The 23,934-nt window shown below is 37.0% G+C and overlaps 3 protein-coding genes across 4 annotated transcripts; 1 reads left to right on the plus strand and 2 right to left on the minus strand.

Moving 5' to 3' along the window:
- Positions 1 to 352: 352 nt before the first annotated feature.
- LOC127620195 (splicing factor U2AF 65 kDa subunit-like) lies at positions 353 to 10,619 on the minus strand. Its single transcript, XM_052093324.1, has 13 exons — positions 10,146 to 10,619; positions 8,240 to 8,260; positions 7,795 to 7,927; positions 7,562 to 7,591; positions 6,880 to 6,983; positions 6,536 to 6,687; positions 5,734 to 5,850; positions 4,896 to 5,034; positions 3,839 to 3,918; positions 3,369 to 3,491; positions 3,191 to 3,277; positions 2,147 to 2,398; positions 353 to 1,941 (listed from the first exon to the last, which is right to left on the minus strand). The coding sequence occupies exons 1-13, from the start codon at positions 10,192 to 10,194 to the stop codon at positions 1,807 to 1,809; spliced, it is 1,422 nt and encodes a 473-aa protein (XP_051949284.1). The 5' UTR covers positions 10,195 to 10,619; the 3' UTR covers positions 353 to 1,806.
- A 505-nt stretch (positions 10,620 to 11,124) lies between these two features.
- Positions 11,125 to 19,843, minus strand: LOC127620088 (coiled-coil domain-containing protein 106-like). 2 transcript variants are annotated; one of them, XM_052093187.1, is made up of 7 exons: positions 19,601 to 19,843; positions 16,196 to 16,272; positions 15,938 to 16,036; positions 15,600 to 15,794; positions 15,307 to 15,453; positions 14,917 to 15,132; positions 11,125 to 12,993 (listed from the first exon to the last, which is right to left on the minus strand). In XM_052093187.1, the coding sequence occupies exons 2-7, from the start codon at positions 16,230 to 16,232 to the stop codon at positions 12,677 to 12,679; spliced, it is 1,011 nt and encodes a 336-aa protein (XP_051949147.1). In that variant the 5' UTR covers positions 16,233 to 16,272; positions 19,601 to 19,843; the 3' UTR covers positions 11,125 to 12,676. The 2 variants fall into 2 exon arrangements, with proteins under 2 accessions (XP_051949147.1, XP_051949146.1); XM_052093186.1 differs by having other exon boundaries at positions 15,938 to 16,042; positions 19,601 to 19,841.
- Positions 19,844 to 22,173: 2,330 nt separating this feature from the next.
- On the plus strand, positions 22,174 to 23,237 carry tmem238a (transmembrane protein 238a). The gene is made up of 2 exons (XM_052093394.1): positions 22,174 to 22,276; positions 22,463 to 23,237. The coding sequence occupies exons 1-2, from the start codon at positions 22,189 to 22,191 to the stop codon at positions 22,783 to 22,785; spliced, it is 411 nt and encodes a 136-aa protein (XP_051949354.1). The 5' UTR covers positions 22,174 to 22,188; the 3' UTR covers positions 22,786 to 23,237.
- Positions 23,238 to 23,934: the final 697 nt, after the last annotated feature.

The raw sequence follows: 23,934 nt of genomic DNA on the forward strand, positions 1-23,934 counted from the left end.
ATATTCATAAAAGACGCCTGGTCAATCAAAACGTATCCATACCACTTTTAATAGTCTTTTAGCTTTTAATGAATTACTAAAAAGGATGAGGCACAGCTATATAAATCTGTGCCTGTTTTGACTAAATCTAAATTTAGAAATCATTAACGATGTACATACCTCCCTAATTGGATTCTGCTTGGTGTTTCTTGTTAATTAAATCTGCATCATGGAAGTGTTTCTAAAACTATTCAATTAAAGACTGTATTGTTGTATAAACATTTGTACTACTATTTGCATAGAGCTGTAAGAACACACATTACCAAAATTATTTAATGAACAGAGAATACGATGGAAACAAAGATGTCAACACACTACCAAATTAATTGGCCTCTTTAGTGTCCTACTGCTGATGTTGAAACCACATACAATAATATGTGAAGATATATACGTGACAAAAACAATAGACATGTTTGTTAGCAGCACGTTGCTGTACACTAAGAGATTCGCTTTGGTTCCAGTTCACAAGGGACTACAAATAACATGATATACACACCACTATCACGCTCCTTCCAAAGCATCTGAATACTTCTCTGTTGAGTTTAATCATCTGTATCAAGTTGCAGTCTAAAAGATGGGAGTAATTTGACATACTTGTGCTAACTGATTTAAACCAAATAAACACTAATCCCATATTTCAATTAATCATTAAATGAGAAACATTCAAAAATCTGTCATTGATTATAGACACTTGTGGCATGCCAGTGTTTTATTTTTATCAACTGCACTAAAGATGATACTTAGATGTTTATATAGTTTCTTAATAAATCAACAGATGTGCATGCCTGATAGTTGTGCTGGAATATTAAAAATAAACAATATGCAGCACAAAAGACTGAAAGATGACAGTGGTCAACATGTACAGTGTTATAGAGGGGAAAATCATGTATATTCAACCCTGTCTTTGCAAAAGTGTGTAGCCTGATGAACTGGCCCAGTTTAAAAGGAGTATGCCACAAAACAAATTGCATTAAAAAAATGCTATATATTGCATGCATCTCAATGTTACGTGCATCTCAAGCCACTGAAAATCAGACAGAACTGATCATACTTCCAATAGTTTTATTATCAAAAGTGGCCTATTATACTGAAATTCACACACAGAAAAGGTGCCACACTGGACAAACATTATCACCATCTAATGAGTAGGTGATATATATATGGAAGAGACCAAATAAGTGGACAAAACAACAACTTTAAACCAAAAACCAGATCCAGGACAGTCTAATACATATGAACTGCAAAAAGCTACAAAATGGGAGGGAGACGTTGTGAACTGGCCACCAGAGAAGACAAATGACTTCCAAAAAGAATCTGTGGGTTACTATTCAAAGGAGCAATAAAAAGGGATAAAAACTTAGTGGAGACCAAATGATGACATCTTCATTTTAATTATCTGTCCGATTACTTTTGGAACTTTTTGCACACTGCAGGACTGATTTGCTTGGGTAACTTTTGTTTGTCTTCTCTGTTGGGCAGCAGTCACAATTTTACATCTTTTGTTTCAGTATACAATTAAAAAATAGAAACAATTTTATTAACAGAAAAATCTCCCGCTAATGTCGTTAAAATACAAACAAAAGCAAAAACCCTCCCATAATTGCTCACAAATCAGCTTTTAATTTAACCCTCAAATAAAGCATTAAAGAACATTCAGCTTTTGGCTTTTTAAAGAGTATAAAAATGTTCCACCTTTCATCATCTCTGCCTAGTTACGATTACATAGATGTTTTTTCATCCCATTTTTCCTGCTCTCTTCACCCACTTCTACCAGAAGTCTCGGCGGTGGTAGGCATCTGGATCGCAGTACTTTGTCACCACCACCCTGTTTGCAAACTTTCGTCCCGTCAAGCTCTGCATGGCTTTCTGGGAGTCAAACATAGACTGGAACTCCACAAAGATCTGTAGAATAACACAGCATGCAAGATGGTTTGTGAGAAGCAGTGTGAACATGTTTGTTTATCACTTCCAGATGTTCATTGCTGGAGGGTTTAAAATCACAGTGCTTTAATCAGTACCTACATAAAGTTGAAATAACAGCCACGTTTTGGCCCAAGAATATGGCCTAATCCATCACTAGTGGTTGTGCTGATTGGCATTCTCTTACCTTGCCGGTTCCAGGGACCTCCAGGCCGTCAACAGGCCGAGGAATCTCAATGCTCTTGACCTGGCCGTATTTGGAACACTCCTCCTTGACATCCTCCACAATTTCCTCATACTCCTCATCATCCAGCAGCTCCTCTGGAGCCACCATGTTCATCAGACACAGGACTTCAGTGGGGATACCGCCCATCTGCATCATGGGGTTGCTCATCATTCCTGGCACTTGCAACGTCACCGGAGTCTCGTTTATGCTGGTCTAAGAAGTCATTGAAGGAATAGAAGAAAATTAAAGATAGCTTGAGAATACATTTATCCCAAGAGTAATTACCTTTTGCATCAAGGAAAACTCCAAAGTTACTTGTATAGTCAACATGAAACAGCATTAAAAATGTCCATAAGGTGACGTTTTTCTACTGAGCCCCTCACAGGATAGGGTGGAAATTCGTTTTTCTGAAATAGTTTAGCATTCCCTTGCAATACGTTTTACGTGCCCTAGCAATAGTGTCCCCTCACAACAAATGTACCATGGTTTTACTATAGTAACCATATTTTAACATTGATATTCATATTAAAACCATATTAATAGTACAAGAAATTGAAAACTACGGTAATAAAAATCATAATTTTGTGGTTATTATTAAGTAGTTTTATTTATATAGAGCCTTTCCCAAAGCTCAAGGTCACTTTACAATAACTACATTTCGTTTTGGGGAGGAGCAAGTTTTTACATTTGATGAAAGGTTATGAAGACTAGGGCTGGGTATTGATCAGATTTCCGGATTTGATTCCGATTCAAAAGCTCTCGATTAGATACCGATCTCGATTTGTATGAAAAGGATTTTTTACCTTTGAAATATTGTGCACAGATGAGACTAGGAACATGTATTAAAGTAAATAGGGTACATTTTTATTTCATGTAGACCTAAAGAACTATATATAATACTTACACAACTATTTTTTTTTTCCCCCCAAAAAAAGACTTGTTTATTTTACACTAATGCTAAAGATTAAGATTAGTGAAATTCCCTCAGGTGAATTTAATTCTTACCATTGTGGCGTTCTTGGCCCCTACACTTGCCCTCTGAACCAGCAGCTTCTTATCTGCCAACTGCATACCATTCAGTCCTGCAATTGCCTGAAAAAAATATTCATAGATTGATTTTTAAGTAAGCCACAGAATTGTAAAATCCATGGATACAGAGGAAAAACTAACCATGCCGACTCACATGATCATTGATGTTAACATCCACATATTCACAGAAGGCATAGCCCTTTGAGAGGCCTGTTGCAGTATCCTTCACCAAGTTGAAGGCTTTTAGAGGTCCAAAAGAGGTTAACAACTCTTTAACCTGAGGAAAGAAAGAAATTTAGATTTCTTGTGCTTAATTTTTCTCTCACACTGAACATGAAAGAAAATGAAAAAGCACCAACATCTGCTAAAACTTTAAAAGCCTTTGATTTTAGATGCAAATATCCAACCCAGTTGACATGTACCTTTCTTGAAATTGAAGTGGTTATTATAGGAAGCCGTTTCTATTGTTACATCCTTAATGGGACAGTTCACCCAAAAATGAAAACTCTGTCATTATTTACTCAACAAGATCCTGAGTAACTGATTGATTAAAAATTAATCATCCCTTCGATAATGAGATAAATATAGACATAGATGTTATAACTGAATACATTTGTAACCAACCTGGTCATCGTTCAGATAGTTTGGCAAACCTCCAATGAAAAGCTTGTGAATGGAGTCTGGTACAACGGTGGACACCACACCTGGAGAACATTGATAGAAAATGGAAGAGAGAGAATAACAGACCAATTGACTGAAATTAGCCAGTTCAAATGAACAATGAAAAGAACAGCGTGGTAACAGGTTTAAGGGATAGTTCACCCAAAAATTCAAATGCTTTCATCATTTACTCACCCTCATACAATCCCAGATGTGTATGACTTTCCTCAGCTGAACACAATTTTTTTTTTTAAATATCTAAGCTCTGTAGGTCCATATAATGCTAGTGAATATGGATTCAAACATTCAAGCTCCAAAAAACACAAAGGAAGCACAAAAGTAATCCATATGAATCCAGTGGTCTAATCAATGTCTTCTGAAGCAGAAGTTTTTGGGCAAAAACGTAACCCTTTTTTACAGTGTATCTTGCCATTGCAGTCTCTTGGCACTATCATGATTTCAAGTTCGACTACACTTCCTAGTGCTTGACGTATGCACAGAGTGCTAGATGGTGCTTGGAAGTGTAATTGAGCTTGAAATCATGATCGCCAAGAAGAATGCAGATGTCAAGATTTATGGTGATAAAAGGAGCTGTATTTTGGTTTGTTCTCATCCAAAACCATCTGAATCGCTTAAGACATTGATTATGTGACTGGAGTGATATAGAATATTTTTATGCTGACTTTTTGAAGCTTCAAAAGTTTTATCACCATTCACTCACATTGTATGGACCTACTACAGAGCTGAAACGTTCTTCTAAAAATCTTCATTTATGTTCTGCTGAAGAAAGCCACACACATCTGGGATGGCATGAGGGTGAGTAAATTATAGAATTTTCATTTTTGGGTGAACAATCCACTTAATATACTTGAGTTTAATCCAAATGCATTCATTTTAAATTCATGCTTAAACACTTCAATTGTAATCAAGTAACAAACGGAACCTCTACATTGTTTTGTATGTCATGTTTTTTTGTAGACTGAGATTTCAGAACTTAAAGGGAATTATAAAGTGGGCCTACCCGGCACATATACACTGGGGTTCTCACTCATGCCAGGTAAAGGTTGATAGTCGTGCGGTCGGCGAATCTTTAAACTCTGCCCCTGGAAGATGATGCCATCAAACGCCATGGCTTGTGTCGTCTCATCCACTGATCGGAACTGAAGAGAGAATTGGAGAAAACCATTTGTGTGGAAATTCATGACAGTAAAAAGAACAGAAAAAGGATAGCATAAGCCTAATATATATATATATATACACACACACACACACACACACACACACACACACACACACACACACACACACACACACACTCTCACTTCATTAGGAACACCTGTACACCTATATAGTCTTGCAATTATATTATAGGCCAATCATGTGGGAGCAGCGCAATGCATAAAATCATGCAGATACGGGTCAGGACCTTCAATTAATGTTTACATCAACCATCCGAATGTGGAAAAAAAATTGGTTGTGCCGTGGTTGGTTTGAATATTTCTGTAACTGCTGATCTCCTGGGATTTTTATGCACAAGTCTCTAGAATTTTCTCAGAATTGTGCCCAAAACAAAAAAACATCCAGCGTGCAGCAGTTCTGCGGACAGAAACGCCTTATTGATGAGAGGTCAACAGAGAATGGCCAGACAGGTTTGAGCTATCAGAAAGGCTACAGTAACTCGGATAATAACTCTGTACAATTGTAGTGAGCAGAATAGCATCTCAGAATGCACAACACATCTAACCTTGAGGCAGATGGGCTACAACAGCAGAAGACCACATCGGGAACTTTATAAGGACCGTAATGTTCCTAATAAAGTGCTCAGTGAGTGTATGTAAATGTATACAGGTATGACCCACCTCAAGGAAAGCAAAGTTCTTGTCTTGGTTAATCTGGACAGCAAGGATGGGGTTTCCTGGAGCTTGAGTCAGACCACCAAGCCTCATTTGAGCATTAAAGAAGTCCATCATGGATTCCTAAGGAAGAAGAGCATTAAGTAAGCTGGTTCGTAATTTAAAAGAATAAAACTGTGAAACTTCCAGGAGTGTATTTCAAAATCTAGTGAATTGCCAACCTAGATGGCATTTCAGGGCATTTTAAAATGTGCCTATGATGTCCAAAAATGTAAACTAAGTTTTAAAACGCAGCCAAAGTTTGAAGGTGTACAATAAGGTGTTGAACACAGAGGCAAAAATATACACTACCAGTGGACACACTTGACTGAATGTACACTGGTGGCCAAAGGTTTGGAATAATGTACAGATTTAGCTGTTTCGGAAAGGAAATTGGTCCTTTAATTGGAGGATATTTTGATGAGAATTTGTTAGAGTAGTTTTAGAAGTTCTGAAAATGTTTTTCAAATTGTAATAGTAATTTTTCACGTTATTATTGTCCTGACTATACATTGTGATCGGTTGTATGCCACTTAATTGAATAAAAAGTACCAATTTCTTTCAATAAGGGCAAAATCTGTACATTATTCCAAACATTTGGCCACTAGTGTTATGATCTTTTGATCAAATGGCACTTTACACTTTTATTTAAAATAATAAACTTACAACAGTGCTTCTGTCTAATAAACATAGCTTTGCCAATGTTCTCTACTTGAACCTATTCTCCAAAGTCCTGCACAGTACTTTGTAAATAGTAATCATTCAACACCTCTGTGATGCCAAATGGGATGTTGCCAACGTAAAGTCTGCGAGCCTGGCGAGTCATCTGACTGCCCACTACGGGCACTGGGGTTGGCGTCACTGCAAGACCATCAGGCGTAATGGTGGGCAGCAAAGCGGTAGCAGGGATCTGACCAGCAGCTGAAAGAGAATTATTGTATGTACAACTGAACTAACAAAAGTGATTCATAAACTAATTATCAGGGGATGTCAGTAAAACCCCAAAAAAAAAAGAAAAAGAAATTGAGACAGTGAAACAAAGAGAGAGGATAAACTATGCTTAAGTGAGTAAATAAATAGACACAGTGGCATCTCGAACATTGTGTTCCTCACCTTGCATGGCCTTGTACTGCATGGGTGTAATATGCTCAAAGCCTGCAGGCGGCACATCCCAGTACTTCTTAATTTTCTTCTTTTTCTCGCGCTGAGGTGAACGGCTGGTTTACAGACAGGAGGAGAGATGGGCAAAAATTATGTCAAAGTGCCAGAAGATGGAATTAATTTAACTGTATGGAAATACATCATATCCAACGGCAACATCTTCATGTCTGGCATCATTACTCATTCTTCATCTGTCAAGGCTAATATTAATTTTATTCTATTTTCAAAAGGACTTATAGAAAACAGAAACAACTAGCAAAAAAGAACAAAACATTGCCAAGTAGACATTAGGATCAAAAGAGTACTAAAATTATAATTTACTGTTTCAATCACAAAATTGATACAACTAAACTAATGGGGCTTGTCTTGTAGCAGATGGGGAAAAAAGGCAATTTTCTGTTGTAATGAATTTGGGAAAGACTAATACACTGACAAGATCTTATTTTCATTATGTGCAAGATTTTTGTGGCAAAATAAAACTGCTAATAATATTGAAGACTGTGGAATTCACTTAATCTGTGGGGAAACATTATCATTTTCTATACGAGGTGAAAAACAGTAATTTAACAGATTAGTGGAGCAAGAAATCAGTCACTCATGAAGTCAAAGAATGGTAATACTTCTACTGAATTACCTGACATTTTCTTGGGGTTGGTGCTGTTCACTGAAATGACATTTAAAAACAAGGTTTGATATGCAGCTACTACACAGTAGCTTAAACTATATTACACAAACCAACATGCTGAACAACAAGAGCTGAACTTAGGGTTTTGCTGCTTGCATAAGTGTAATGCCAAAGAAATATAGATATCCCTACATGATCATCATTTCAATCATAAGTCAAGATTCCCATCGACTCTTTCTAACCTGCGTCTGTGGCGGCGGTCCTTGCTGTCACTGCGGTGTTCCCTGCTTCTCCTCTCCCTGCTCCTCTTCTTCCTATCCCGACTGCGGCTGCGTGATGGGCTGCGCCGCCGATGCCGGTTCTCTTTGTCCCGCTCTGATACAGAAAGAAAGGTTAAAAATGTTTTAAAAAAAAATCTAAACATCTTAAAGAGGAAGGGGCATGGCTGCAGGTACCCAAAGCCAAATACAAGAAAGAAGATTTATGCTGTGTAGTTTAGAAAAGAGAAGGATTTAAGCCAATTTAACCTGCAGATTGAAAAAAAAAAAAATAATCTGAATACTAAAGAGTTTTGGTACAGGTGTTTATGCAATGTACGATTTTCACTGTGAGACTCTGATAGGGAAACAAGAAAGAAAGGAGACAGGGGATGTGTGTGTTTTTTGCGGATCATTCTGGGATACCCACCATGACCATTTAGACTGTCACCTGTGTGGAAGAGAATGAGAGAGGTTAAAATCCATAAGCATAAAGGGATGCATAGGAATTAAATGGAACTCACTTGCTCACACACAAAAGTCAGATTACAGCACATCTACCATTATGGTATGTAACGGAAAACTATGTTGTTGTAATGTGATCCCAAAATAAAGGGGGCTGTTGGCATTAAACCTCTTCAACTCTGGTCCAAACGGGGGTGCTATGTCGCAAAAAAAGGTTACAATTAAAATGTTAAAGTCTCCGAATACATAAGACATTTTAACTTTTCATAAATAACCATTTTATTTCTGCATTTATCCGAAATAAAATAGCAAAATAAGGCCTGAAAACAGCGCCACCTAGAGGTCAAGTGGTAGAAATATTCATAATGAATAGGTCTAGAAGTCTTTCAAATAGCATGTAAATAGAAATGAAAGCTCTCATTCTCAGCAATGTGACTGTATAATTCTTTTTTTAATTGTGATTAAATCACAGATTTTTGACTGTATAATATTTTTTAATTGTGATAAATCACAGATTTTGAAAATGCTGAAATTTGACACCATATATACACACTTATTTTCAGATCAAAATGCATTTATTTCCATCTTAGGAAAGAAAAACAATATGTAACAATATAATGCTTCATTAATATTTTACAAATAAAGCCTTCCACCGTATAAAGACAGGAATGCACTAAAATAAATGTAAAATCTAAATGTAAACTTTTTACAAAATCAAATTGGGAGGTTGACTTATTGTCCCCATAAGTTGAGCATTCATATTTCTGTATTCTCTATACATCTCATAATTTTACATTTAAAATATTAATTACATAACATTACACTGTGTAACAATTTTTATTAAATTAAAAGTAACAATGTTATTCCTAATTGCTTACGCCTTTCTATACTATACTACAGTATAGAAAATGGCTATTATTCCCCACAAACTTTGCTTTTGTGACCAGGACAGCAAATGCTGTGTAAATTCACTATTTCTGCTCTGTGAGAATACATCTCCACTGCATAAATACAATGGACATTAAATCTCTTAAACTGTCATCCTCCAAAATATTAATCTACTGGCAAATTGTGGCTATCACCTTTCCTACAGTATTTTTTTAAATTAATTGCATGCTATTAACATGTTAATTCCGACAGTAATAGTTAATATGTGTTGATGATAAAAAGTTATCTCAGCAGGATTTCAGCTTTCTAAAGACACCTAGATTGTGCTCCTAGTCCACTCAGAGGCTGAGATATTCGATGAAACAATGGGGGTGGTGCATAAACCGTAAATTTGACTGAATGTCTATGGAAGAGCACATCTGCTAAAATGCATTTTTTTCTAGTACTTGCTGCCATCTAGTGGAATAAAAAATGACTTTGCAGGAGATTGAGTAAAGAGAATCAGAATTACAAAAGGACAACGCAAAACATATTATGAATTATAATTTTATGAATAATTTGAATATTTTTAAATTGTGTGTGTGGGGGGGGTCAGCCCAAAGTTGAAGTAAAAAAAAAAAAAACACTAATAATTTGATGGATAACACACAGTCTCATAATAAGTGTTTTGAGGGTAGGACTGTAGACGCAAGATCTTTTTGGATTACTGATAGTATTACACAAAAAGGATATTTTGCTAACATATTTTACTCAACTAAAAGCAGTTGCAGCTACACCAAAAGCTGAACAATTGTGCACAAATTAAGCTTCATAATTAGTTATTCTAACATAAAAGGGGTTGTGTGCGTTTTCATACGCCAATGTAACCATTACCAAAATATGTGGCAGTTTTTACAGACAACAGACGGATACTTCAAGGATTCATGGTGTTATAAATAGGTGGTTCTAGAGCAAGGCTTTCGCTGATGCGCTTTTATACTCACCTTGTTTGTTTTCGGACAGCTGTCTCTCAAATTCATCAAAATCAGACATTCTGGTGATGTGAACTGACCCAGACTTAAGACACTTAAGCTAATAAGCTCGTTTGCGCTTAAATAGCCCTCTGTCTCATGCAAATTTAAGGGCTGGTCTAAAAAATTGTAAATGTTGTAAAATATAACACCAAAATAAAAAGTTTCGAGGAAACACACGTCAGATCGTGCATACATATAAAAATAAACGATTTCTTCACAGTGTTGTTAGCTGCTAATGCTAACTAGAACCGGCGCAGCATGATAATGCGAGGCTTTAGTCGACAATATAGGTGATTAAATTCTTTAGGTACAATAATTTGTTGCTTAATTATATTCCTTTACAGTTAAATGTTGCAAACTGTCATTCTTGAGAGTGTTCGAGTTCAGACCGTTTTGGCTAAACAAGCTAACCGCTCACTCCGCGTTGGCGGATGCGCTGATCGTTTCGTCACAGCCCCCAAAGATGAACAACAGCTGTGGTGATGTGCGCCACCTACAGAACCGGAGGGAAATTTACAGTCTAGGAAGCTATTTCCAGTCATGAATGTGCAGCTCCGATCTACTTGAATGGGGGAACACCGAAATCTCAAAAACAATTGGTCAAGATTACGATCAAATAATATATTTCAAATCAGCAGTAAAATCTGACAACACTGGACTCATACATTGTGCTTCTTTACCTCAGATTACACTAAAAAACATAATTTTCCAGACTTTTATAGCTAAAGCGCATGCGCGTTCTCGAGATGATTGACAAGCTAAGTCTGATTCTAAAAGGTGATTGGCTCTTTTACCTGTTAGGCGGGACTTCCTTTCTACATCCGTTGACCGTTGCATTTTCTCCCATTCATTTTACAGAAGTGGCCCATCTCTTCTAAATTTTGTGCTGTGAATCAATAAAAACTGCGCTATTCCACACTATGTTAGAAACGTTTTAATAACACAGCAGGATACAATTAGGAAATGTACACAGTCACAGGATAATACAAAATAAAAAACAAAACAGTAGGAATTCATAATTACAAAAGAAACAAAAAAAACTACATCAAAACTGCTGCTTTACAACCAAGCCATCAAACTGATGCTGCAATATATAAACACTACTTTAGCAAAATATTATCTCTTAAACCTTTATACTACGAGGTATATGAAAGAAAGAAAAAACTATTGGAAACAGAGATATTGAGAGTTTTGATGTTGTACAAGGCACTCTTATATATCATAAATAATATTTTAGATCAAACACATCTCAGAAAGCATATCTCAGACATTTGAGGTTTGCGTTGAGTAGTCGCAAGAACTGGTACCCAATTTGTACAAAATGACACAAAAAGTAAACAGTGCCTCTGATATCAATATAATTTGTCAAATAGAGCACAAATCTGTGCTGTAGAAATACCAATATTACTGGAAAAGGGTGGGATATGTTCATTTTAAATAGGTTTAATTTGAGGAACTCAACAAGATCACCGACTTCAGTAGTATATGAGGTGTATGAGGACTACAGTCATGTAATAAGGCAGCAATACACTGGAAGCCCAGAAATTGAAATGATTGGTCGATAAATATTTTACCTCATCCCTGAGGATTATGTTATAGTTTCTATGCTTTGGTCTTTGGGTTTCCCTACACAAAGTTTTGCATGGAAGAGAACTGCAGCAGGTGCTTCTTTTTAGCCCCTTTTCTTTTCATTAAAAACTTATTACAGTTACCAACATCCAACACAGATGATAAAGATTTGAAAACTGAAAATGATTTAGGAAGACAAAGTTTTCTTTGCCATTCTTTCGTTTAAATAATAGCAAGCTGAGAAATTGATTTGACCCCTGGAGAATCTTTATTCTGGTTTATGTCTTCAATAAGAGAGGTAAGCTAGCTCAAATGATTCCCAACCTAATAACGCAAACAAGAAAAATTAATATGATTTCATCAACTAATAATAATAATGTGATTAGGCAGTGATTAGGAGGCAGTAACAAACTTAAGGATATACAAAAAATACAAAAATAAAGGACAGGTAACTTTTTTAATACAGTGACTGACCAAACATCTCACAGATTCCTGGATTCACTCAGCCCCTATCTCCCTTTATATATTTAATTGCCTCTCTCTGACCTTCAGAAATTTTTACAACATTTTACCAAGTTTTGTTATGGTCAACATGCAATTCTTTTGAACCCACACATTATGGCATACCTCCAATCAAGCTGAGAAACATGATACACCAGGACTGAATTCTCAGGCACTCCATTTACAGTTATAGGAGAAATATATCTTAAATCACTTGATCTGGAGAATTACTATAATCAAAAACAGCAAAAAAAAGAAAAAAGAAAAGATGAACACTTTTCCACTCCAAATTATGAGTAGCTCTACAATTGAGGTAGAGAGAGAGAAAAAATGTCCATAATGTTGCTTGGATGGACCTTGAAGAATCCAAACCACTACCTCAATACTACTGGCTCCGCCCACCACAAATAGAGGAATCCATTTTTTGAAATTCAGTGCCTGAACCTGTATGAAATGGGCAGCAAGAGGTTGTTCTTCTTCAAGGCCTGCACCTTAGCATGAGCAGCTTCGTCGAGAGCTTTATAGCAGCGCCTCGCATAATCCAGAAGCTTCTCCTTGGAGGAATCAAACTCGCCAACCTCTGCTACCTTCTCAGGGGCAACCAGTAGCAGCTCAGCGATAGGTGTAGAAGAGGCCACGGTGTTACGGTCAACACCATGAACCTGGAATGCTCTAGACATGCTCTTCAACTTCTGATAAGTCACAAGGATCTTCTTGTAGCGAAGCAGAACTCCTGCAGGGTCTTTAACTGGAATAATAAAACCAAAATTAATTGCCATAATTTTTTCTTCCTCAAACTGTATTTCATATTGTTCGATATCAATATTTATCATTATATACATCACATACTATTAATGGTAGAGGAAACGCATTCAAGTTAAACCTGCAGTCACATTAAAGCTCAAGAATGAACGTAAACATAACTTGCTTGTTTACAAGTAATCCCCAGAGGGCAAGCTACCTTAAAGTATACTCAGTTTAGGATTTAATCTTACAAAAAGGTGTCTGTGGCTTATTTTCAATGAAATTTCACCAATTTCATCATCTTCAGCAGATGTTTGTCTCCATTTAAGACTTTCTTGTGACACTCCACAGCTCAGTAGATGTTGGTAATGCACCAAATGCTGGATTACCAACCACCAATAAACATCACCATAAGAAGAAACACTTTCTTGCCTGTGACAGAGCTATCATTCATATATATTTTTTTAAAATAGTACATAAATAAACAGCAATGGTGTTAATGTGCTGTATTGCATTGCCAGTGCTGTCTTGTTCGGTACACAATGATATCATACTAGATGGATAGCTAGCTAGCAGTTACCGAGTCTCAATACCAGTTACCATGACAGTAGGGCCATGTAGCCGCTATCTAGCTAACATTTCCTAACAGGCTGAATTCATGACTGTTATTCAGCAAGTTAGTTGTGTGTATAACTTTTCCGAACTGCTCACGTTTTTAGTTAGACGTACCTGTATCCTATCGTCTAGAGCAATAACATACACTAAATATCAAAACTGTATTAAAAGTTTTATCATCTCTATTGAAATATCGATATAGTTTATCGGCCAGTACCAGAAATTAGTAGGGAGGCACCAATTTATCGGATGCTGATATTTATTGGGCAATTATTGACAAAATTAAAACCATCAGCACATCGGTTATTAACATGAAAACGGTGATATGATAATACATTTGTTTTTCTTATAAGTAATTATTCCCACACTGTTAATTCAAATGCACAATCCAGAAATAATAATAGCCACAAAATGCAGAAGGGCTGACACTCTTAAGAACATATTGAATTTTATTCTCTCAAGTTAATGCGGAGAAACCAGCTACTTTAATCGAATTACTTTAGTCAAAAGTAGTGTACATCACATTTTATACTTAAAATTCTTATAATCAGATCTTTTAATTAAGGCAATTACTTTTAAATACATTACATGGGTTATTATTTATATATAATGGACCCTTTTCACAGACTTGTTATGATGTTACGTAAACGTAGCAAACTTTTTTATATTTCCGATTTTAAATATATTTTGTGTACATTCATAACATTGTATTTTGTATTATATTATCCTGGAATAAGTTTTAAATAACGAGTTACCACAGATGAGATGAGGCTTGGAATAAGTTTTAAATAACGAGTTAACAGATGCGATGAGGCTTGGAATAAGTTTTAAATAACGAGTTACCACAGATGCGATGAGGCTGCTTCTAACAGCTGCTGAGGAAGTGACTGAAATTTTGGTCTTCCTGCTGTTATCCAACACTTTATATTTTTATCTTCTTTTGCAAAGCTGTGAAAGCATAATTGCTGTTTTTTTTTTCTTTTGCTGTTGGAGCAAATGGGTAACCATAAATAAAATTTGCTGTGGTCCCCATTCACCACCATTCAAAATTTCCCAACTATGACGACTTCCGCTTTGCTTACACAGACATGTGAAAAGGGTCCATACATTTAAAATATTAATTCATAAACACGTCTGTTTGCATTTCTGTGACAGCTGAAATGTGTTTGAGACAATGAACAACGAGGAAACATAGATATTTTAAATTCATTGAGCAGTAAAAGGAAAAATAGATGTAATTTGTTGTTGATTACTTTTTGAGTAACTTACCCAATGCTGTTCAGCACATACAATGACTCAATACTTTACTCACCTCTCTGTCTCTCCATGCCTCGAGCAATACGGAAAACACGCCGTCTTTTCATCCTTGTCTGGCCATTCATCCTGCTTGAACGGCTCTTCCGTGAACTTTTACTGTCTGAATCATCGCCATCTTCATCTGTAACAATCTGCTCCTCTTCTACGTAGCCTTCCTCCTCAATATACTCCTCCTCAATCACCTCCTCCTCCTCCTCCTCCTCATCTTCATCTAAGGTGAATAAACAGAGAAAAGAAATCTTTAAAATCCTCAGATTTTACTAAAATACCAGTACAGCTGCAGAAAGAAGAGAAGTGCAATTGGGGGCAAAAACCAAAAAAAGTGAATTGGTCTCCCTCAAAAAAAGAAAAAGTACTAAAAATAGAAAAGTAGGACTGCAAAAACCTTGTGTGCTGCTTTTTCTACTACGCTTCTGATTGCGTGTTAGAATTTGCCCAGAGCGGGTCGTCATAGGTGTTGGAGAAGGAGTGGACGCCTTTCGGGTGAGGGGTTTCTGATTGGTGGGCTTTTGCATAGAGTCCACTTGAGGTTCTAATATCAAAACACACAGATAACACTTCATGAATGTAATTATAAAAAATATGATGTGCAACAATACACCTGTCAAACCTAAGAATAAGCAGACAGAAAGAAAAGTCAGTCTCTTTAAAAGACAAAGTACAAAGTCCCCGTCGCACCGTTCCTCTCCTGACTCTTGGAGGTGAAAATGAATCTGTCGAGTTGGCAGCGGAGAAAGTCCCTCTCCTCCTCCAGGTCTTCGATGCGCTTCTGGAGCCAGGAGTTCTTTTCCAGAGAAATCTGCAGCTGGGCTCGGAGACTGGAGATCAAAAAGTACGGACTGCAAGGAGGAACCTGACCCGAGGCAGACTCCGCTGAAAATCAAGAAAGGATGCATGTAAGCAGCTCTAAAACTACATACTTCATGTGTAGAACACACTGCAGAGTGGAGTTGTTATATGGAAAGTCAGGTGGAAGAGACTGAATACACAACAACATGACAGAGTTATGTAATTACCATCGAAAGCCTGATCATTTTGATTATAGAAGCCAGACTCGTCCGGGTTGCTATTTTCAAAGGGGATGGAGATTTCATACCCTCCTTCATTCTTCAAATCTGTTACTAGAGAGGCAAAGAGAGAATGTGGCCTCTTTAATTTAATAAGATTCAAATATTGATAACATTGCAACTGCGCTGTGAACTTGGACTTTATCTTCTAATATGTGTGGCAGAATTCAATGTTTAAAACATTTTAAAACTAAAATCAAATCTCACCACTGGAGCTCCTCGTGTTTCTCTGCGCATCAGCCATAATGAATCGGCTGACATGGATCCTGTCGATATTCACAAACCTGCAGACAAAGATAAACTCTATTTAAACAAACTAAACCAATACTACTATATAAGCTTTTAACAAACGTATCGAAATAAATGCACATCAAAGGGGCAGATGCATGAAATGGCGCAGGGCTTGTTGCAATTACCAGCTGACTAGGTACTTAATTAGGCATTACAATTAACAAGTAGTCAATTAAACATTAAACTAGTTGCTTGTATCTCTCTTCTCATACATCCAAGATGGCAGCACAGATGGCCGCCTTGGTATGGTGCTCTGCAGTTCTTTTGCTATTTTTGTTTGTCTGTCCTGTGTTTAGTCATTTATTTCCAATCAGTTTTACCAGAGACAAGCTGCTGAAGATTCAGCAGCACACACCAGACAATCTTTTCGGAGGTTCTATTGCACATTTTAGTCAGAGGAGCTGCAGTGCTGTACATGCGCACTAAAAAATACTAACAAGGGAAGCGAGCCTGCGCACTGGTTAAGCTCCGAAAGCGCTGCCAAGCATCCATCTAGCAAATCTCCACTCTCTACCTAACAAAAGGACGAATTACTTCTCCTCACCCACAAAAATAAGGACTTTGCAAATTCTGCTGCATTGTGCTTCACGGAAACCTGGCTGAGTGAAGCAATTCCGGACAGCGCATTACATCTACTGGGCTTTCAGCTGTTCAGAGTTGATCACACCGTGGATTTAACGGGGAAAACGAGAGGTGTGGAACGTGTTTTTAGGTCAACGAATGTTGGTGTATAGATGTAACAACGCTGAAGAAGATGTGCGTTCTTCATCAACTGTAAGCCTTTCTTCTTGCCGCAGGAGTTTTTCTCATGTATTCTTGTTAGTGTTTATATTCCTCCACATGAGTGTGTAAGTGCAGCGCTTCAACAGCTGTCTGGTCAGATCACAGACATGGAGAAAAAACACCCAGGCTCACTTATTATTATTCTTGGAGATTTTAACAAGGCAAATCTCACATGTGAACTGCCCAAATACAGACTGCACATTACATGCCCCACCAGAGACAGAAATACACTGGATCATTGCTACACAACAATATAAAGGATGCATATCGCTCTGTCCCACATGCAGCTTTAGGACTCTCTGATCACTGTCTGGTTCATCTTCTTCCGACCTATAGACAGAAACTAAAATCAGCTAAACCTGTTGTAAAGACTGTAAAAAGAGGGACCAATGAAGCAGAGCTGGAACTACAAGCCTGCTTTGATGGTACTGATTGGAGTGTTTTTGAAGCTACAGCCACAGACGTGGACAAGCTCACAGATACTGTGAAATCATATTTCAGTTTCTGTGAGGACATGTGCATTCCTACTAAGATGTATTTAACATAAAATAATGACAAACCATGGTTTACAGAAACTCTCCAGCAGGAGTTTTGTCAGGCCAAAGAGGATGCTTACAATCAGGCCAAATACAGACTGACAAAGGAGATTAGGGTGGCTAAAAGAAGCTGTTCTGAAAAGCTGAAAAAAACTGTTTTCAGCTAACAACCCATCATCAGTATGGAGAGGCCTGAAAGACATTACTAACTACAAGACACCATCCCCCAAAACTGTAGAGAATCAACAATTCGCTGACGACTTAAATGTGTTTTACTGTGGATTTGAAAAGCCCAGTCACACAACCCACACCCGCTCCGACCTTCACAGCACACAAATATTTACATCTCCTGCCACCACCCTCCTCCCCTCTTCTGCTACTCAACATGCACGTAAGATTTGTGAAAATGATGTGTGCCAGGTCTCCTTGAAACAGAAGACAATAAAATCACAGGGCCCAGGTGGTGTTTCACTCATTTGTCTGAAATCATGTGCTGACCAGCTGGCCTCCATCTCCACACAGATCTTCAACAGACCACTGGAGCAGTGTGAAGTTCCCTGCTGCTTGAAATGCTCCACAATCATCCCATCCCAATGAAACCCAAGATCAAAGGACTTAATGAATACAGACCTGCTGCTCTGACGTCTGTGGTCATGAAGTCATTTGAAAGACTGGTTTTGGCCCACCTGAAGGACATCACTGAACCCTTTCTGGATCCCCTTCAATTTGCTTATTGAGCAAACAGATCTGTGGATAATGCTGTCAATATGGGACTGCATTACATACTTCAACATCTAGACAGACCAGGGACTTATACAAGGATTTTATTTGTTGACTTCTTTTTGGCTTTTAACACCACAACCCTGCTCTCCTATGGACTAAATTAACCCAGTTCTCTGTTCCTGACTCTATCTGTCAGTGAATCACAAGCTTTCTGACAGACAGGCAGCAGCTGGTGAGAATGGGGAAATTCACCTTCAACACATGTACAATCAGCATTGGTGCCCCCCAGGGATGTGTGCTCTCCCCACTAGTCTTCTCCCTCTACATAAATGACTGCCCGGCCAAGGAACCCTCTGTCAAGCTCCTGAAGTTTGCAGATGACACTACAGTCATCGGCCTCATCCAAGATGGGAGGTTGAACAGCTGGCAATCTAGTGCAATTAAAACAACCTGGAGCTGAACTCTCTTAAAACAGTCGAGATGATAGTGAACTTTAGGAGGAACACCCCAACATTAACCCAACTCACCATTCTGAACATTGTCATTCAGTTACTGGGCACTACCATCTCACAGGACCTGAAGTGGGAGACCCACATAGACTCCATTTTGAAAAAGGCCCAGCAGAGCTTTAACTTCCTTCACCAGTTGAGGAAGTTCAACATGCCACAGGTGCTGCTGATACAGTTCTACTCAGCAGTCATTAAGTCCGTCCTCTGTACTTCTATTCCTGTCTGTTTGGTTCATCTACCAAGTAAGACGTTACCTCTTTTTCAATACATTACATCACCTGCACATATATGCACTGTATATAAAATATCCTAACAACATTATTGCGCTATTGTATCTTTCTCTTTTTTTTTTACCCATTACATCTTATTTAAAAACATGTTATGTCACTATATGTATATGTGTTTAAATGGATGTATATATGTTTAAATGGATGTATATATGTTTAAATGGATGTACGTATATATATATATGTTGCATTCTCTTGCACTGGAAGCTTCTGTCACCATGAAAAATACCTTGAGTGTGTAAGCATACTTGGCAATACAGCTCATTCTCATTCTGATTCTGATTCTTATTCTTCCTGTCAAACAGGTAACAGATGACCGTTTCATACATTACAGCATGTTTCTGCTAACGAGGCAAGAGTGCAAGTACATTTTAAGTCGGTTTAAACAAATTCATTCGTATGAAACAACAAAAAAAGTTCTACCAAACTGCATTACGTACTCGATATATGAATATAGAGAGGTTACTGAACTTTTATACTCACAAATTCAACTTCGACCAGCGCGTTGGCTAAAGCCTAGACTGGATTGAAGACTACGCGTGTTGATTGGCTCTGAGTGTTTGTTGTTGTACGTTTGCGCTGATCGCTATAAACAAGGATCGACCAACTGCCAGTCTACAGGGTACTTTTCAAATCATGCGTTATGTACGGCGCGCTGGAGATTAGAGAATACATTAAGCCACGCCCATTGCACATCCTTTTCCGGTGAGTGAAAGAAAGTAAATAATTTGTATGGAATTTTGAATATTTATGCCTTCATACAGCTAGAATAATCTGGCAATTTGAAATGTCAGTTTCAGTTATTGCACTTTGGTATTGGTTGTGGTAGTGCACAACAACATTTTCTGAGTGGACTGAGGTACAAAATACTACTACTGGGTCACTCTCAAAAAGGGTTAACTTTCCGATTTACAAAATATTTAAATGATCATTTCAGTTCAGTTTTCGCCCTTTAAAATCTGAAGGTAAACATTTATTAAAACATCTTGACATTAGGAAGTACAGCTTGACTGTTTAATTATTATTTAAAAAGATGCATTTTTTAAGATCACAAAACATACACTCATTTAGCACTTTATTAGGAACATGTACACCAACTTATTCATGCGATTATCTAATCAGCCAATCATGTGGCATAATTGCAATGCATAACATCATGCAGATAGTGGTCAAGATCTTCAGTTAATGTTCACATCAACCATCTGAATGCGGACAAAATGTGATCTCGGTGATTTCAACCGTGTCATGATTGTTGGTGCCAGATGTGCTGGTTTGAGTATTTCTGTAACTGCTGATCTCCTGGGATTTTCACACAACAGTCTCTAGAGTTTACTCAGAATGGTGCCAAAAACGAAACATAACCAGTGAGCGGCAGTTCTGCGGACAGAAACGCCTTGTTGATGATGAGAAAGGTCAATGGAAAATTGCCAGACTGATTTGAGCTGACAGAAAGGCTACTGTAACTCAGATAACCACTCTTTACAACAGTAGTTGCAGAAAAGTATCACAGGATGCACAACATGTTGAACTTGAGGCAGATGGACTACAACAGCAGAAGACCACAATTTATTAGGACCATAGTGTTCCTAATAAAGTGCTCAGTGAGTGAATATCTCTGTTTAGACTAAAATCAATAAATCTTACCATTAAAGTTGCACTCAATAACTTTTGTCTTTATGTCATCTTGGACTTACAGCAGCTTGAATGCAGCATCATTTAAATTAATTAGTTTTCAGTTTCAGATGCCATTGTAGAAATGTAGTATTCACAGTTCAGTCATGATTACTTTAATCAATGAGTGAAAGTGTCATATAACAGGACGGTTACTGAGATTAAGCGAGTAGTATTAGACTGGTCATGTGATTCTAACATGGCCGCCCCATGTGCGGACCCTCTCCATGTAAGGTTATTGATATGACTGGAGTCTTCATTTTGATGTGAGTGGTCATGATTAAAATTACAATTCATGTCTTTAGGAGTTAAACTTTTTTTAATGAGTAAAAAATTACTGTGCACCTTTAAATCTGAGGGTTTTTTTTATTATGAAAATCTTTCACATGAACATTACACAATATAACACCAATGACACATTTAAATGAACCACGTGAAAAAATTACAAATACAATTTAAAATAATAACTTTCTCCAAGGTGGAGGGAAAATCGCTATATGCACATTTGAGCAGCCTCTTCTTCTTTTGAACTTTGACCTCAAAATATTTAAATAAATAAAAAAATGTGTAACCTAAAATACAAAAAGATGTAGAATTATTATTGTGTTTTTTTTCCACAACTTTTTGTATTTTAAGTTACTGATAACACATTTTTTTTTTTTTTTTGCACAGTTATTAGGCCTTGTACTTGACCTAAGAAACAAAAATAAGCCAAAAATAAACACATACATAACTGTTGATGTCATAGAATTGGTGATCCAGAAGAAAGGGGCACGTTTTTTTTTTAAGACAGTTCACAAATGTAAATATATTTTCTAGAATAAATAAATAAATAATTGTGAAACGATATAGAGTCAAACCATTTGATATTATGTAATAAACTGTAATATAATGATGCCTTTTCAATGGGGTTTCTGGACTTTTTTAAATCGTTTTCATGACTGAAAAATGCATGTTTGGGAAAAGGGACATTTGTTGCACCATATTTTCTGTAAAACCACGAATATTGATCTCCTTCAAACAATGTAAGGGGCCGTTGATGACGAACGCGTTTTTGCGATTAAAGCACAAAAACGTTTTAAACCGCTAAAGTTCTTTTATACTTGAGACGGCGTCTAAAAAACGCTGCGGTACCATGATAACTGTTTTTTTGAAAAGAGCGCTTCCATTGGTGTCAAATATCAAAATGCCTGGGTGGGTCCGGAAACCGCTACAGACAGGTACACTTTCCTGCATACCTTACTCAACCTTTAAACCTATAAAACAATTAAGTATTTAATATTTTGGCGTGAATATACCGAAAATCAAGGTCAGTTTCCTAAATAATGCATCTGAAATGGTTTTGTTTTATGTTTGTATTGTGTGTAGATTTTCTATTGTTTATGACTTGACGTTCTCACATGGCCTTTCTGAACAAGGAAGTACAAAAGTTGCATATTTGTGTTCCTTTTTTACTGAAGAGAATCGTTTGTAGCAGCTTATATACTGGTTTGTGGTTCAAGGTCTCTCATTTTAATATGTATGGCTTTTTTTAAGGGCAGTATTTGAAAGTTAAGTCTCTTTATATTGGTTTATATTGTAAAACTGAGTAGCACCTCCAACCTGATCAGTATTAAGCAAATTCACTGTTTAATGTATATGTTACAAATTGTTTATTATGCTTGTTTCCAACAGTTACCATGTCATCCTTCACTGGACTTAAACACTGCAAAGTGGCCCTGGCCTTTGCTGTTATTTTTGACATTTTTGGCTTTACGTCTCTGTTTTTGGGGCTCTTCGTGCCACTTGAAGTCAAAGGAAGAGATTTTGGAGACCTGCTTGTCTACACTGGTGCTCTCTTGGTACTGATATCACTTGGCGGTTGGGTGATGTGGTACAGCGGCAACATTGAGGGCATGCCAACACAAAAGGAATTGGGCCGAATAGGCACTGTTGTGGATCGTTTGGCTCGCAACCTCAGCAGGAAAATACACACACACGTCTACAGAGGGCCCTGAATTTGTTGAACAGCACTGGGTCATGATTGACTGTGACATTGTTTGGTGTCTGTTTTATTCTTATTTCTTTTACTTCTTTTATTTATCTGTTATCTCTCTTTTTTTCATACAAAACTTGATAAAACAAACAATTGTGTAGATCTTTTTTCGTGATCTGACATTGAAAAAGACTCCGTAATTTTTTTGTGCCCAGCTGATTTTTATATGGACATTCAAAGCAAAATCATGTTTTTATAAAGATTTGATAAATGAGTATACAATAGTAGCCTACCTATATTTGATTGTGTTTCTTGCATTGCTGTACCTTCAAGAGATATATTTAAAAAAGAAAAAAAGAAAAGTCACCCTGGGAAAGAACTGTACTACAAGGATTGTTACAAGAAGTGCCACTGAGTGTTAAACTTTTATATGTATATATAAATATATATATAAAATATATATGTATAAACATTGATTTGTTCTCTGTAAAGACTTTGAAAGTGATTGCAAATTTTGTAATGAATTTATTTAATATTTTATTTATAACATTTATATGATGAACCTTGTTTCACTGGAAAATATGCCTAATTTTCAGTATTGTATTTTATATCAATTTAATGAGCCTGCTCATGTTTCAATGGCCTAGTACTGGGTCTAGTACATAGTAAAACCATAAGCAGTACTTCATATGATCTTTAGGGGGAGACAAACACTTTTTCATGGCAAGAGTTACTAGTCAAATTGCCCTTAAGTAAAGTGACATGTTTTACAAATTAAATGGCATTATAGGAAAAGTTCACCCAAACATTTTTAATTCTCTCATCATTTATTTCACCTTCATGCCTGGGTGTGTATGACTTTCATTCTTTGGCTGAACAGGTTTTCAGAAAAATATCTCAGCTCTGTAGGTCCATACAGTGCAAGTGAATGGTGGCCAGAACTTTGAAGGTCCAAATAGCATATAAAGGCATTATAAATAGTAATTAATATGGCTCTAGTGGTTAAATCCATGTCTTCAGAATTGATATGAAACTGTAGGTGTGGCTGAGAAGAAGATCAATATTTAAGTACTTTTTATAACAAATTCTCCTCCCTGCCCAATAGGAGGCGATATGTACAAAGAATGCAAACCTCCAAAAACAAAAGAAGAATATGAAAGTGGAGCTAGTA

This window comes from Xyrauchen texanus, chromosome 26, assembly GCF_025860055.1.
Source record: "Xyrauchen texanus isolate HMW12.3.18 chromosome 26, RBS_HiC_50CHRs, whole genome shotgun sequence".
Classification (NCBI taxonomy): domain Eukaryota; kingdom Metazoa; phylum Chordata; class Actinopteri; order Cypriniformes; family Catostomidae; genus Xyrauchen; species Xyrauchen texanus.

Excerpts from the sequence above, each read along its gene's own strand:
- LOC127620195 (XM_052093324.1), bottom strand. The coding sequence starts at position 10,194 with ATGTCTGATTTTGATGAATTTGAGAGACAGCTGTCCGAAAACAAACAA. Across the intron at positions 6,688-6,879 it reads GCAGTACAAGGCCATGCAAG|CTGCTGGTCAGATCCCTGCT; the intron begins GTGAGGAACACA and ends ATTCTCTTTCAG. Across the intron at positions 5,851-6,535 it reads TCCCATTTGGCATCACAGAG|GAATCCATGATGGACTTCTT; the intron begins GTGTTGAATGAT and ends CTTCTTCCTTAG.
- LOC127620088 (XM_052093186.1), bottom strand. The coding sequence starts at position 16,232 with ATGGCTGATGCGCAGAGAAACACGAGGAGCTCCAGTG. Across the intron at positions 15,454-15,599 it reads CAAGAGTCAGGAGAGGAACG|AACCTCAAGTGGACTCTATG; the intron begins GTGCGACGGGGA and ends TTTTGATATTAG. Across the intron at positions 12,994-14,916 it reads AGGCATGGAGAGACAGAGAG|TTAAAGACCCTGCAGGAGTT; the intron begins GTGAGTAAAGTA and ends TTATTATTCCAG.
- tmem238a (XM_052093394.1), top strand. The coding sequence starts at position 22,189 with ATGGCCTTTCTGAACAAGGAAGTACAAAAGTTGCATATTTGTGTTCCT. Across the intron at positions 22,277-22,462 it reads TTGTAGCAGCTTATATACTG|TTACCATGTCATCCTTCACT; the intron begins GTTTGTGGTTCA and ends TGTTTCCAACAG.